This window comes from Polistes fuscatus, unplaced genomic scaffold, assembly GCF_010416935.1.
Source record: "Polistes fuscatus isolate 324 unplaced genomic scaffold, CU_Pfus_HIC Scaffold5, whole genome shotgun sequence".
Lineage (NCBI taxonomy): Eukaryota > Metazoa > Arthropoda > Insecta > Hymenoptera > Vespidae > Polistes > Polistes fuscatus.
The window spans coordinates 11,137,602-11,149,655 of NW_025113129.1; the positions used below are offsets into that span (position 1 = coordinate 11,137,602).

The 12,054-nt window shown below is 38.1% G+C and overlaps 1 protein-coding gene across 1 annotated transcript; it reads right to left on the reverse strand.

Moving 5' to 3' along the window:
* Window positions 1-7,415: 7,415 nt before the first annotated feature.
* LOC122522616 (toll-like receptor Tollo) lies at window positions 7,416-11,174 on the reverse strand. Its single transcript, XM_043643835.1, has one exon. The coding sequence runs from the start codon at window positions 11,172-11,174 to the stop codon at window positions 7,416-7,418; it is 3,759 nt and encodes a 1,252-aa protein (XP_043499770.1).
* Between the last annotated feature and the right edge of the window lie 880 nt (window positions 11,175-12,054).

Genomic DNA, 12,054 nt, shown 5'->3' on the forward strand with positions numbered 1-12,054 from the left:
TTTCTCGTATTTACGTTTAAGTCGGCTTTTTACAAGTTTCCTCTTTCTCTCTCTCTCTCTCTCTCTCTTTCTCAAAACATTTTCTAGCCATTTTTTTTCCTCTCCCGGGTACTGCTGCGCGAGCTTCCACAGTTTACTTCCGTTGAATAATTTTATTACAAATTTTTGCGTATTGTCATAAAAAAACATTTCTAACATAACAGAAAAGGTGAAGGATAATAATACTCGTTCTTCGACCTAAGGTAAAACAACAAAAAACATATAAAAAAGGAAAAGAAAAAAAAAACAAAGAAAATCTATTTTATAACATCGAGCTAAGGGAAATATTATTTTCAAGCGAGTGCATCTCTCGGAAGATAATTATTTTCTTTTGCTTAATAATTCTTCAGAAAACAAAGAGAGAGAGAAAGAGAGATAGAATAATGTACAAGATGTTTCAAAATACGTGGGGAATAATTTCAGCGGTGGTTTAACAGTACATTGAAATAAGAAAAGAAAAAAAAATAGTTCGTGCAATCCTACGTTCGATATGATTGTGAAATATAGCAATTATTTTTGCATTACACGCGTTTTCACACGATTTTCATAAAAACTGTTGGAAGGTTGTGTTACCTTAGGTTTTCAATCAAAACATTCAAACGGTTGTTTGAATTCACCGACAACGTAAGTTAAGAAAATTATTCGTAAATAGTTGAAGCAAAATTTACGTGAATTATCGAAACGAAAAAACGATTATAATTCGAAAACAACGATACCATATCTAGCATACGATTTTTTGTTTTATTAACGTACCGAAACCATCATTGATGTTATGCTCGAGTATTTTGAAACATCCTGTACATTAGCCGAAGTTTTATCATACGAGAAGAAGAAGAAGAAGAAGAGGAGATTCTTAGAAGATAATAATTACTAAGCGTTTAAATTCGATTGAAAAGTCGTTACTTTCCATAAATTATTATCAATCTTTTAATAAATGTCGTTCTCTGTGGTTATAGTCATTTCCTTTTCGCCCTCTTCGTTCAATCATCTTGCCTTCTTCCTGAGGGTTTTTCTCTTTTTTATAAAAAGCGTCAAAGCATTGCTATTTTACATATATATTTTCCAATGTCAGTAAATTATACTCACGTGAAAGAAGATTGGTCGATGTTGGAGGAAGAGGAAGAAGAAGAATAATAAGAATGAGAATAAGAATGAGAATAAGAATAAGAATAAGAATAATAAGAAGAAGAAGATATAACAAACTTGCTTTGCAGTTGAAACGATCCAAAGGGAGTATTTTACTCTTGGTGATGGGTCGTTAAGGGCTTGTTAATTAGAAAAGTGGCAGAACAGGATCGGTCGCGTATACTCGGTAAAAAGGAATGAGGACAACATTCATAAAGAAAATCTCGCGTTCGTTAACCAACGTTATATAGATCGTGTTTTCCACGTTGAATTCGTAAGCGTTGATAGGAATTTCATTTAGTTGTTGGATAAGAAAAGAATCTCGAGTTTAAATTACCATTAATTTTCACTAACCTTACCAACGTAACTTATAATCTTTGGGTAATAAAATAAAACCGGTAAGAGTTGTATAATGACTTACGACGATGTAAGACACAGTAGTTGCTGGTGGTCATGCAAAATGGATGCAATGACAAGTTGTTATAAAAAATCATTTCCCTTCTTTTCTTTCTTTTCTTTTTTATTTATTTATTTAGCCAACACATCGAGATTGATAATTTCGAACGTTCGTTATTTACGCAAATAGTTAAGGTGTTAAATTTGCATGATCGAGGAGGAGTTATCAAGATCATCAAGAATGATTATACTTTTGATATTAACTGTTGTTCAACGATCACAATATTAATATTAATAATAATAATAATAATAACAACAATGATTATTATAATAATAGATAAATCTTGCAGAAATGATCGTAGCTCATATTATATTCGTGGATTAGATTTTAAGTATGCCCAGATCGAATATCTCGATAATGATCCTTAATTATCGGAACTATGAAATATCTCGTGTCGAAGAATTAACGAGCAAGTCTTTAACGTCATCGGGGTATCGATTATTTTCAGGAAATAGGAGACGATAGGGGCTACAAATAATTGAACCTGAATTTAACCAGTAGAAATCATTAAACGAAATAATAATAATAATAATAATAATCATCATCATCATCTTCTTCTATCGTATTATACGAGTAATCTGTAGATACACACGTATATACATAGATACGTGTATGCGTTCATGCATGTATGGATGCATGAATACAAATACGTTTGAGAAAGCGAATAGAATGAATTAGAAGAGTTTAGTTTCATAACTCATAACGCAATCGTTATCGCTGGTTACCCAGTGACACCGTTAACCCACGATATTCTTCATATATTTCTGTATATACATGTGTATAATACGTATATATATATATATGTGCATGCATATTACTTGTAATACCGTGTTGCGTGTAGTCCCTGAGGTAAGCAAAGGGCCCCCCCGTTATTCGCGCATCGAATCGATCGAATTGCTACGCATTGCTGTTACGCTAGCATCGATTACACGGCTATTACACGTGATCGTTGCAGTATCGTGGGTAGGACAAGGACAAATGGGACTTTCGACGAAATCATATTCCACTCAACATCAGATTTTCTTTCTAAACAACAGTCCCCGCCCCCCTCTCCACTCCATCTACCTTTTTTTCTTTTTGATTCTCCTCCTTTTGTTTTTTTATCCAAACCACTTACACGTGTCTCTCTCGAATGGTGTTCTTTTGAAAAATTCTTTTTCTTTTTTGGGAAATTTTTTGTTTCTTTTTTTTTTTTTTTTTTTATTTCACGTTTCACCCCTCCCAGAATTTCCCTGTTATTTTTCTTTTTTTTAAGAGGAAAAAAAAGATAGATAGATAGATAGATAGAGAGAGAGAGAGAGAAAGAGAGAAAGGGACGATAGAAATTGTTGATTCATTGCATGAGTTCGCAGACGGCCAGGAATATTAATGCGCATACCGCGGTTTTCGCGTAGGGCTTGCGCAAGCTTTAGCTTTAATTACTTTCGCGTATACCTTCATATTCCGGTCTCAAACCTTTGCCTCGAGCTAATGTAAATTTTGAAACGTTGTTCGAAAAAGAGATTTTAATATCATCCTATGGGGGGAAAGAATTACTTTATGTTTTTTCATGCTTTCTGGAAAGAATAATTGAGAAAAATCGAAAGAATAATAATAAAAATAAAAAAAAAAATAAAAAAATAAAAATGCGCACAAACGTTCGCAATCTCCAAAGTTCGACCACAACTTTCGATCATTTTTTTTTTTCTTTTCTTTTGTTAAAAAAAAATAAAAAAACAAGAATTTTTCGAAGTTGATATTTCTATTGTTCTCGATCGATCAGATTTTCTCTTAGCGGTCATAGAAAGAGAAAAAGAGGAATGGAAAAGGGAAGGGAAGGGAAGAGAAAGAAGGGTAATGGAAGGGGAAGAGCTTCCTCGTTCGTTCTATGGTGTATTACTTATTCCAGCGATGTAACGGTAACAAGATGCGATGACAATGTAAATAGACGTGACTCGATTAGCATAGGGCATTGTTTCGTTCTGAGAGATGCTCTCGGAAAAGCACCCACTGCCTACAACATCTGCATCGGAATGAGAATTTTAAGTGATCGAGAGTCGAGTGTATATCCAAATACCCCTTTTCGAGAGAATTGTTTATACGCTTTAATCGTCCGTTCCATGAGCGCGCACGAATCTTATTCTTTTTCTTGTTTTATTTTTTGGGGTTTTTTTTTTGGTTTTTCCCTTTTTTTCTTCTTCTTGTTTTTTTTTGTTTATCTTACGATTTAATTCCCTTTTTTCTCTTCTTCCTCTTTTTTGTTTCAGGTTATTTAGTTACCGTTTATGTTAATTTCCTCTCCCCCCCCCCCCCTTCTCTTCGTCTCCTCCCACCATTTGTCTCTGACAATAAGAGATGTATGTTAATTCTAATCTGTAACGTCGTGTTACTTTGAAATTACACGTATTTAAGTATCGTGTAACAATACGTTTCACGAATAACGTAAAATCCTACGATACGCAGTATTTTATTGAATTCTAAGTAAAACAAATATCGTATTAATCGTAAATACGTGAAAAAATGTAACGTAACTATAATATTTGCGCGAGAATTTTGAATTTAATTAAATTTATTTTTTTTTTTCTTTTTTCTTTTTTTCAGTCCTCGTCGCGCGTTTTAATCAAACACACGTGTCATAAGAAGAAAATAGATATATTATTTTTTTTTTTGTTCTTTTCTTTAAGCGAAAAGCAATAAGATATTTAAACAGGATTTATTTGAGAATAATTTTAAGCGATAGAATTAATTTGATTGAGTTGACAGAACGTATTTACTTCGTAAATCATTCATGATTTCTATACCAATCGTGATTATTCGTTGAAACGATCATCCATGTTCGAACTTAGCAGGATTATCGAGTTTCTCCCTTAAGCTTTGGTCAAACTTTCCCGAAAGGTTAGACTAATCGATATTCGATGTATCCTGTTGTATATGAATATTGTAAATAGCTGAGGATGAAGAGGTTAAAGGAGGGGGAGAGAAGAAGAGGGATAGAATTTCAGATCGTATTATGGTTGTCATCAAATTATAAAGAAGCAAATAAAATAATTTCAACAACAAACGGGCAAATTAAAAACGTGAAAACGGAATATTTTTATTATTCAGTCGTATCTCGTAATTTTTAATCATAGTTTTTTTTTTTTTTATTTATTTTTTATTTTTTTTATTATATCGTCGTTGACAGAATTTCATACGGGGGAAGAAAAGAAAAAAAAAGAGAAAAAAACTAAAAAAGAAGGTAAAAAAGAAAAGGAGGAGGAAATAATAAAAATTAACATAAGTGGGCCGAGGAAAGTTGAAGAAAAAAAGAGAAAAAAGAAATAAAAAAAACAAACCTCCCGCACGTTTTTCGTTGTACATTTCTCAAGGCTCGAAATAATTCTTCGTTCTCTTTTTTCAAACTTTGAGTTCACCTTTTTCCTTCTTTTTTTTTTTATTCTTTTTTTCCTTTTTTTCTCTTTTCTTCTTTCCTTTTCTATTTTACATAAGTACATTTTACTTGCGTTCTGTTTTATACTCGGAATAATTTGTTGTTCTCTTTCGCAAATACGGACAAAGGATCTGGACGGCTCGTAAGTTTAGAACAAATAACAAGAAATGAAAGGAAAAATTGTAAAAGAACGCACGTTACTCGCTTAAAATCCATTCTAAGGACTAGTAGGCGTGTTCTCGAAATGAAAACTGAAAAGGTTTGGGTTGTCTGAAAAGGTTTAGATTGTCTGAAAAGTAATTTCGTTTTTTTTTTTTTTCAATACACAAAAGATTTCATTTTTAAACTCAAAAGGGATTTTACACGATTGCAAATTTTCTAATTTCATTAATCCAACTTGTCAGTTATTTTTTGCGTTGTTATTTGACGATTACAAGTGTTTGTTGCTAAAATGCAAAATACCTAACGAAATTTCTGTACGTAAAACAAAATTACTTTACGAACAATCACACAAAAAATAATTCGTATGTGAATCATTCTAAAACCAAAACGATTAACATCACTTTTAAACAATTTGAATAAAAAAAGACAGATTTATTACCGTAGAATTTAATTTTGTCTTTTTAATCAAAATATTCTTATATAGTAAGGATAGAATTAAAAAACAAAACAATTTTGGTAATTAAATAATAAATAATATAACAACGTATATATATAATTTTTTATTAATTTTGTCTACGTTTTTATTTATTTCTTTGAATTAATCGATTTGGCGAATGATAATATACAAAATATCGATATACGCCTACTTTTATTCGTGAATTCTTCGAACATTAACGAGATTATCCTTTTACTTTGAATTCTTATCAAACGTAAAAGGAAATTCGTCTGAGCGTTAAATAAAATTTCTTTTCTTTCCTTACAAATTCGAAATATAATTAAGAGAGAGAGAGAGAGTTAAAATAAAAGGTAAATAAAAACAGGGCTCGCAGTAGAAAATTATTTAATTTAAAGAAACGAAATAAATAAAGATCGTTCGTGATATTCGCGTGATACTTTACAAAATTATTAATTTACAAATTAATTAATTATCCTTCTTTTTTTTTTCCTTTCAATTATTACATCCGTCTCTACTTTTCATTGTTTTCTTCCTCTTTTTTATTTTTCATTATTCATATTTATTCATTTATTTATTTATAATATTATAATATTATATATTTTATTTCATTTCATTTATCACTGTGGCACGTCTCTCGTTCTGCGTTTATAATTTTAAATACGCATAGAAAAGAACAGAAAAAAAGAAGAAAAAGAAATTACATATCTGTGCTACATATTACTATTACTATTAAAAGAAAAGAAAAACACATGAATTATTATTACAACTATGGTTTTTAGGAAGTGGTATCACCGCGCAGCTCGACGAAAATAATCGAATCTCGTCGCGTATATTTAATTACATTAATCATCCTTTTTATTTATTTATTTATTTATTTATTTATTTATTTATTTAATTTCTGTTTTTCGTTGTTGGAAAACGTCGTGACGCGACGTTGAGAAAATAATAACGAACGAACGAACGCATGCACGCACGCATTTATTTACTTAAAGTAACAAATTATCATACAAGACTACTCGCGCATCGTACAAAACTAACGATTTTAGGAGTTTGGGGGGTGGGGTTGGGGGGGTATAATCGGTTTCTATTATCGATCTATAGATCGCGAATTCGGAATTTTTGTAATTCGCGAAAAATAGCAACGTGATAGTATTTACAACGAAATTTTTAAATCTAACTATAGCAAGTTATCTTTCTTTTTCTTTCTCTCTCATTGTCAGAGAGACATACACACATGCGCACACAACCGTACTCATTCATATACTTTACAAAGAATAACTTTCTTTCTTTTTCCATCTCATATATATATCTCTCTCTCTTACTTTCATTAACGACGGAAGAAGCACCGTAATTCAATTCTCGCATACTCTTACTCTCTTCTTATGTACAAAAACAACGAATGTGTTTTATCATGCTAAACATATACACCTACACACATACACACACACACATACGCAAACTTCTTCATTCCGTATATTATTTATATATCGCATATATTTCTACATAACGTTAACGTTTATCGTTTATACAGCTCGCTCGTTCGCGAATCATAATTATTTACACTCTCTATTGCACGGCACAAGAGAAAAAAAAAAATGAAAAGAAACAAAAAAGAGAAAAAAATTAAACCGATTAAACACACAGAATCATTTAGTCATTTATAATCGCACTAAAGGGATCACCATGAGAGAAGATGTATTTTTAAGAGAAGGAAGTAAGGAAATAAAGGAAGTATGGTTCTTCGAAGTAGTTTATGGTTGAAATGTTTATATGTGTACGGAAACCGTGCGCGAACCATTGGACGTTCTGTTGTTGTGCTGCCGTCGGACCGGTGGCGGTTGTCTACTTCTCTGCGTGGTCCTTTGATTGTTAGGTACATCCGGCAACGCGAATCTTAGCTTTTCCCAAAAGAGCTTGTCGCCCCATTGGAGATAAGTGTTGGTTTTTAAGTACAAACGTATGTCCGGGTCTAAATCACGTTGGTGTACGTCACCGACTAGTACGAGGATCAACCTACGTCTTCGATCCCTGAGTACTTGATGATGAGCCGATTTAAAATCGAATCTACACCACTCGGACTTGATGAAATTCTCGGACAATACCATGATAGTCCGTCGCGATGATTCTACCGCTTGCACGATGGTATCGGCTATGAAACTTCCAACAGGAAAGTCACGATAATGTAAGCAAAGTTTGTAGGAAGGGTTCCCCATCTCCAGGACAGGCGCCAATTCCTCGGCTACGAATGCCTCGTCCTTCGAGCTGTAACTGACGAACGCGTCGAATAATTTATCTCTATCATCTCTATCGACCTCGTGATTTCTGTAAAAGATTCGTACGCCGAAACGCGAATGAAACCACACCCGTAATTCTTGACGAAAAATAAACGCCAGCATGCACAGTAGCATGATCACCAAGGAACTCGCCAGGGTGGCAACTAACAGCGGCAAATAGTCTTGGAGAATTTGTTTCTCGATGATAGTTTTCGTATAATTTCTATGCACTTCGTTGTCTATCGCTACGGCACCGGTACACGCGGAACTGACACTGACGTTACTACCACCACCACCACCACCAGCACCGTTCGTGTCCCGATCGTCGTCGATCGCCGTTACGGCGAAACCAAACTCGTCGTCGGTAAATGTCTCGTCGCCGTAAGCCTCGAACTCGGTGATGTTGTAGACGCAACGTAACTCGGAAGCATCCGTTACGCGAACGTCAGGCTCGCGTATCCATTCGCGATAACTTTGAAGATAGTCGCACTCGCAGGACCACGGATTAGCCGATAGGCTGACCTCGATCGACGAGGGTAACGTCCAGATCGGCAGAGTAATAAGCCGGTTACTCTGAAGTTTGAGCACTCTTAAGGAACGTAACGGCACGAACGTGTCGTTGCCGATCGAGCCGAGTTGATTCCGTTGAAGATGCAGCTGCTTAAGAGCGTCCAATCCCTCGAACTCGTGTCCCCGTAACTCACGAATCCTGTTGTCCTGCAAGTGCAGATCCTCGAGGTCGCGCAGCCCGTTGAACGACCTGTTCTGCACGATCTCGATGTTGGACGAGTTCAGAAAGAGGACTTTCAGCTTCTTACGACCGATGAAAGCGTGACTGGACACGACGCGAAGATCGTTACCGTCGAGGTAGAGCCGAGTGGCATCCATCGGTATCTGTTCGGGCAGTTTGTTTGTGTGCCCTCCGTTCGAGCAGTCGACCACGTTAGCTGACCAGGATTGATCGTGATAGCAAGTGCAGTTAACCGGGCAGGTCATTTCGCAGTCGCAAGCGTCGAAGTCGCAACAGTGACAGAGAGCGAAACAGTGGGTCTCGTATTTGCAGAGGAATTGGGAATGCGATGCCTCGACCAACGGCACGAACGCGTGTTCGCGATCGTACAGAAGTTTGCAGTATATGCTCTCCAGATCCATCACTTTCGGTTGAACGCGCGTTTGGTTTTGTCGGTTAACCCGTTGCAACCATTCCATCGTACAGTCGCACAAATACTGGTTGTCACCGATGTAGAACTCCGGTAAGGGTTTCTCCGATGGTACCGCGCTGATGCGTAACGCGTACGGCTCGAGGTTCCTTATCTGATTGCCTTTCAGGTCGACCCGCGTCAAATTCGGCTTCTTGAAGAAGGAGTAACTCTGCACCTTAGATATGAGGTTGTCGTTGAGGAAGAGCAATTCGACGCTCATCGGTATCGCGTTACCGGTTATCTCCGTCAGCTTATTCTCGCTGGCATCGAAGGTAGTCAACCGTAATTGACTCTCGATCTCGAAGTAATTTCCTAGCTCGTGTATTTCGTTGGAGTGTATATCGAGCCATTGCAGTCCCGTAGGTATCATCGCGTAATCGAACCACTTCAATTTATTGTCACTGACGTTGAGCCATATGAGATTCGGTAGATTGGTGAAGAGCCCGGCGATGTCGGTCAACTGATTCCCGTCGAGACGTATCGCCTGGAGATTGAGATTCTCATCGAACGTGCCCGGCTCGATGTACTGTATACGATTCATCGATAGATTCAAGATCTTCAATTCTTTGATACGATCGAAGATGCCCTTGGTGAGATTACCGATGTGATTCTCGGTCAACCGAAGACCGTAGAGTTGTACCACGTGGTCGAAGGTGCCACTCGGTATCTCGGAAATGAGATTCTCTCCGAGGTCGAGAGTACGCAAGAGGGTAGTGGCTTTCAAAGCGTCCGGCACCGATGTCAGTCGATTACCGTTAAGATGAAGGTCATGGAGAGACGAGGCGTTCCTCAGAGAGCTCGGATGTATCGTATGTATTCTGTTGTTGTCGAGGGATAGCAAGCTCAAAACGTACAACCCACTGAGCGTTGTAGCATCTATGACGGTCAATCTATTGTCACTCAACAGTAATGTATGCAAATTGTAAAGCGCGGAAAATGTATTCTCCGGTAAACTTTCCAACAGATTCTCCTGTAGCCGTAGAATTTGTAGACTGTAAAGATCGCGAAATACCGTTGGATCCAATCGAGTTATCCTATTGCTCGACAGATCCAAAACGACCAGTCTGACGAGACCACCAAAGGTCGCAGCGTTGACCCACTCGACCGTTAGTTCGTTGCGCGACAAATCCAACACCATTAATTGCGTGAGTTCGCCAAACAGACCGGGCGGTAGGACGTTAAGCGTGTTGTTCCTCAGGTGAATCTCTTGAATACATCTGGCGTCGCTGAAGAGCTCGGGGGGTAAACTGGATAGACGATTATCGGCGAGTTTCAAGATGGCCAGGGAGGAGAGGCCCTCGAAAGCACGATCCGCCATAAAGCCTATAGCGTTGCACCGTAGATCCAAGCTGTGTAATCTGGTCAAACCGGAGAAGGCGGCGGTAGGCAATGACTCGATGCTGTTGTTGCTAAGATCGAGTTCTTTCAAGCTGGACAAGCACTTGCTGATGGCATTGAAGCGGAAACTCGTCACCTCTCTCAAACGATTCCTCGTCAAATTAAGAATTTCCAAGTTGACCAAAGGGCAGAGCGCACCTTCCGGTATATTCCACATATTGTTTTCACCTAGATCGAGCTTTTCTAATTGCCGAAGCTCGTCCGTGAATGCACCGGCCGAAACGTCCAATGTCATTGCTGACCAGTCGGTGTTGTGAGTCCTAACGGTCAAGTTACGCAACTCCCTGAGACCTTTGAACGCGTCGTCCGAGAGATTACCTATCTTGCAATACTCGATTACGAGTTCGCGAAGTTCGACCAACGGCCTGAAGCTACCGGCGGTCAGGGAACTTTGATAGAATAGAGCGTCGCTGCATTCGAGGCGCAATCTAACCGTGTGCTGAGGTTGTATCACGCTGAAATTCGTGTTCTCCAATTCGCTGTTGATCGTCCTCAAACGACAGACCAAAGAAACGTCGTTCTCGGCATCACCCGCGGTCACCCATTTGCACTCGTCCGGTGCTTTGTACCTCAAAGCCTTGCTGAGAGACGCACCGAGGACGCCAAATATCGTGCCGAGTAATATGGCGAAGAAGGCAGGACTACCCCGCATCTTTTCGCCGTTCCTCCACGTTCTCAATAATATCCCATGAAATCTTTATCAACACCACTCCTGGTATAACACACTATATTACAAATATATCCAACTCTAACGATGCACCCGCGTCGCGTCACAGTACCCGCACCACCGATCCATCTAAAACGCCACTACTCTTTTTTATATTTTATTATTATACTTTGTTATTCCAAAAACGTTGGTAAACCTTTATCGACACACAAGAGACACCACCCGTCTCCGAGTAAAATGAACACACTCGTAGACATACACACTTCACTTATTTCATATTACATCTATCAAACTTATCAATCTATATATGTTATTTATTATCTCTGCTCGTTTTACGACATTCTTATTGAAACCAAAAGAAAATCACTGCGGTAGCAGCAGCAGCAGCAGCAGCAACTTCGTCCACTCGACATTACGTCTGCGTTGTAACAAGGAACGAAACGTACCGTAAAGAAATTCCACGGGCCGCGGAGTTCACTGATCTCAAAAGTTATCGACTTTCTCGGCTAAGAACAAGAACAAGAACAAGAACAAGAACAAGTAGGAAGAATAAGAATAAAAATAAGGAAAAGAAGATAAAGAAGTAAAAGTAGAAGTAGAAGAAGAAGAATGAGCAGAGTTGTGCCGAGCCGAAGTAAGTAGAAGATGAGAAAGAGAAGAAAATAGTAGTCGCGGGCGTCGACGCGCGTGTATACGGCTCTGGCAAGACCCGCGGTTCTCCGAGAACTGGTTGGCAAGTTGTAAGGCCCAAGCTGGCTCCTCCGCTCTCTTACCTCGCCCCTCCGGTCGCCCTCCGGCCCTCAACAGTTCCCCCGCTTCTTCCCCGACCCCTTTCGTATCCATCGCAGCCGGCCTTCCTTCTCCC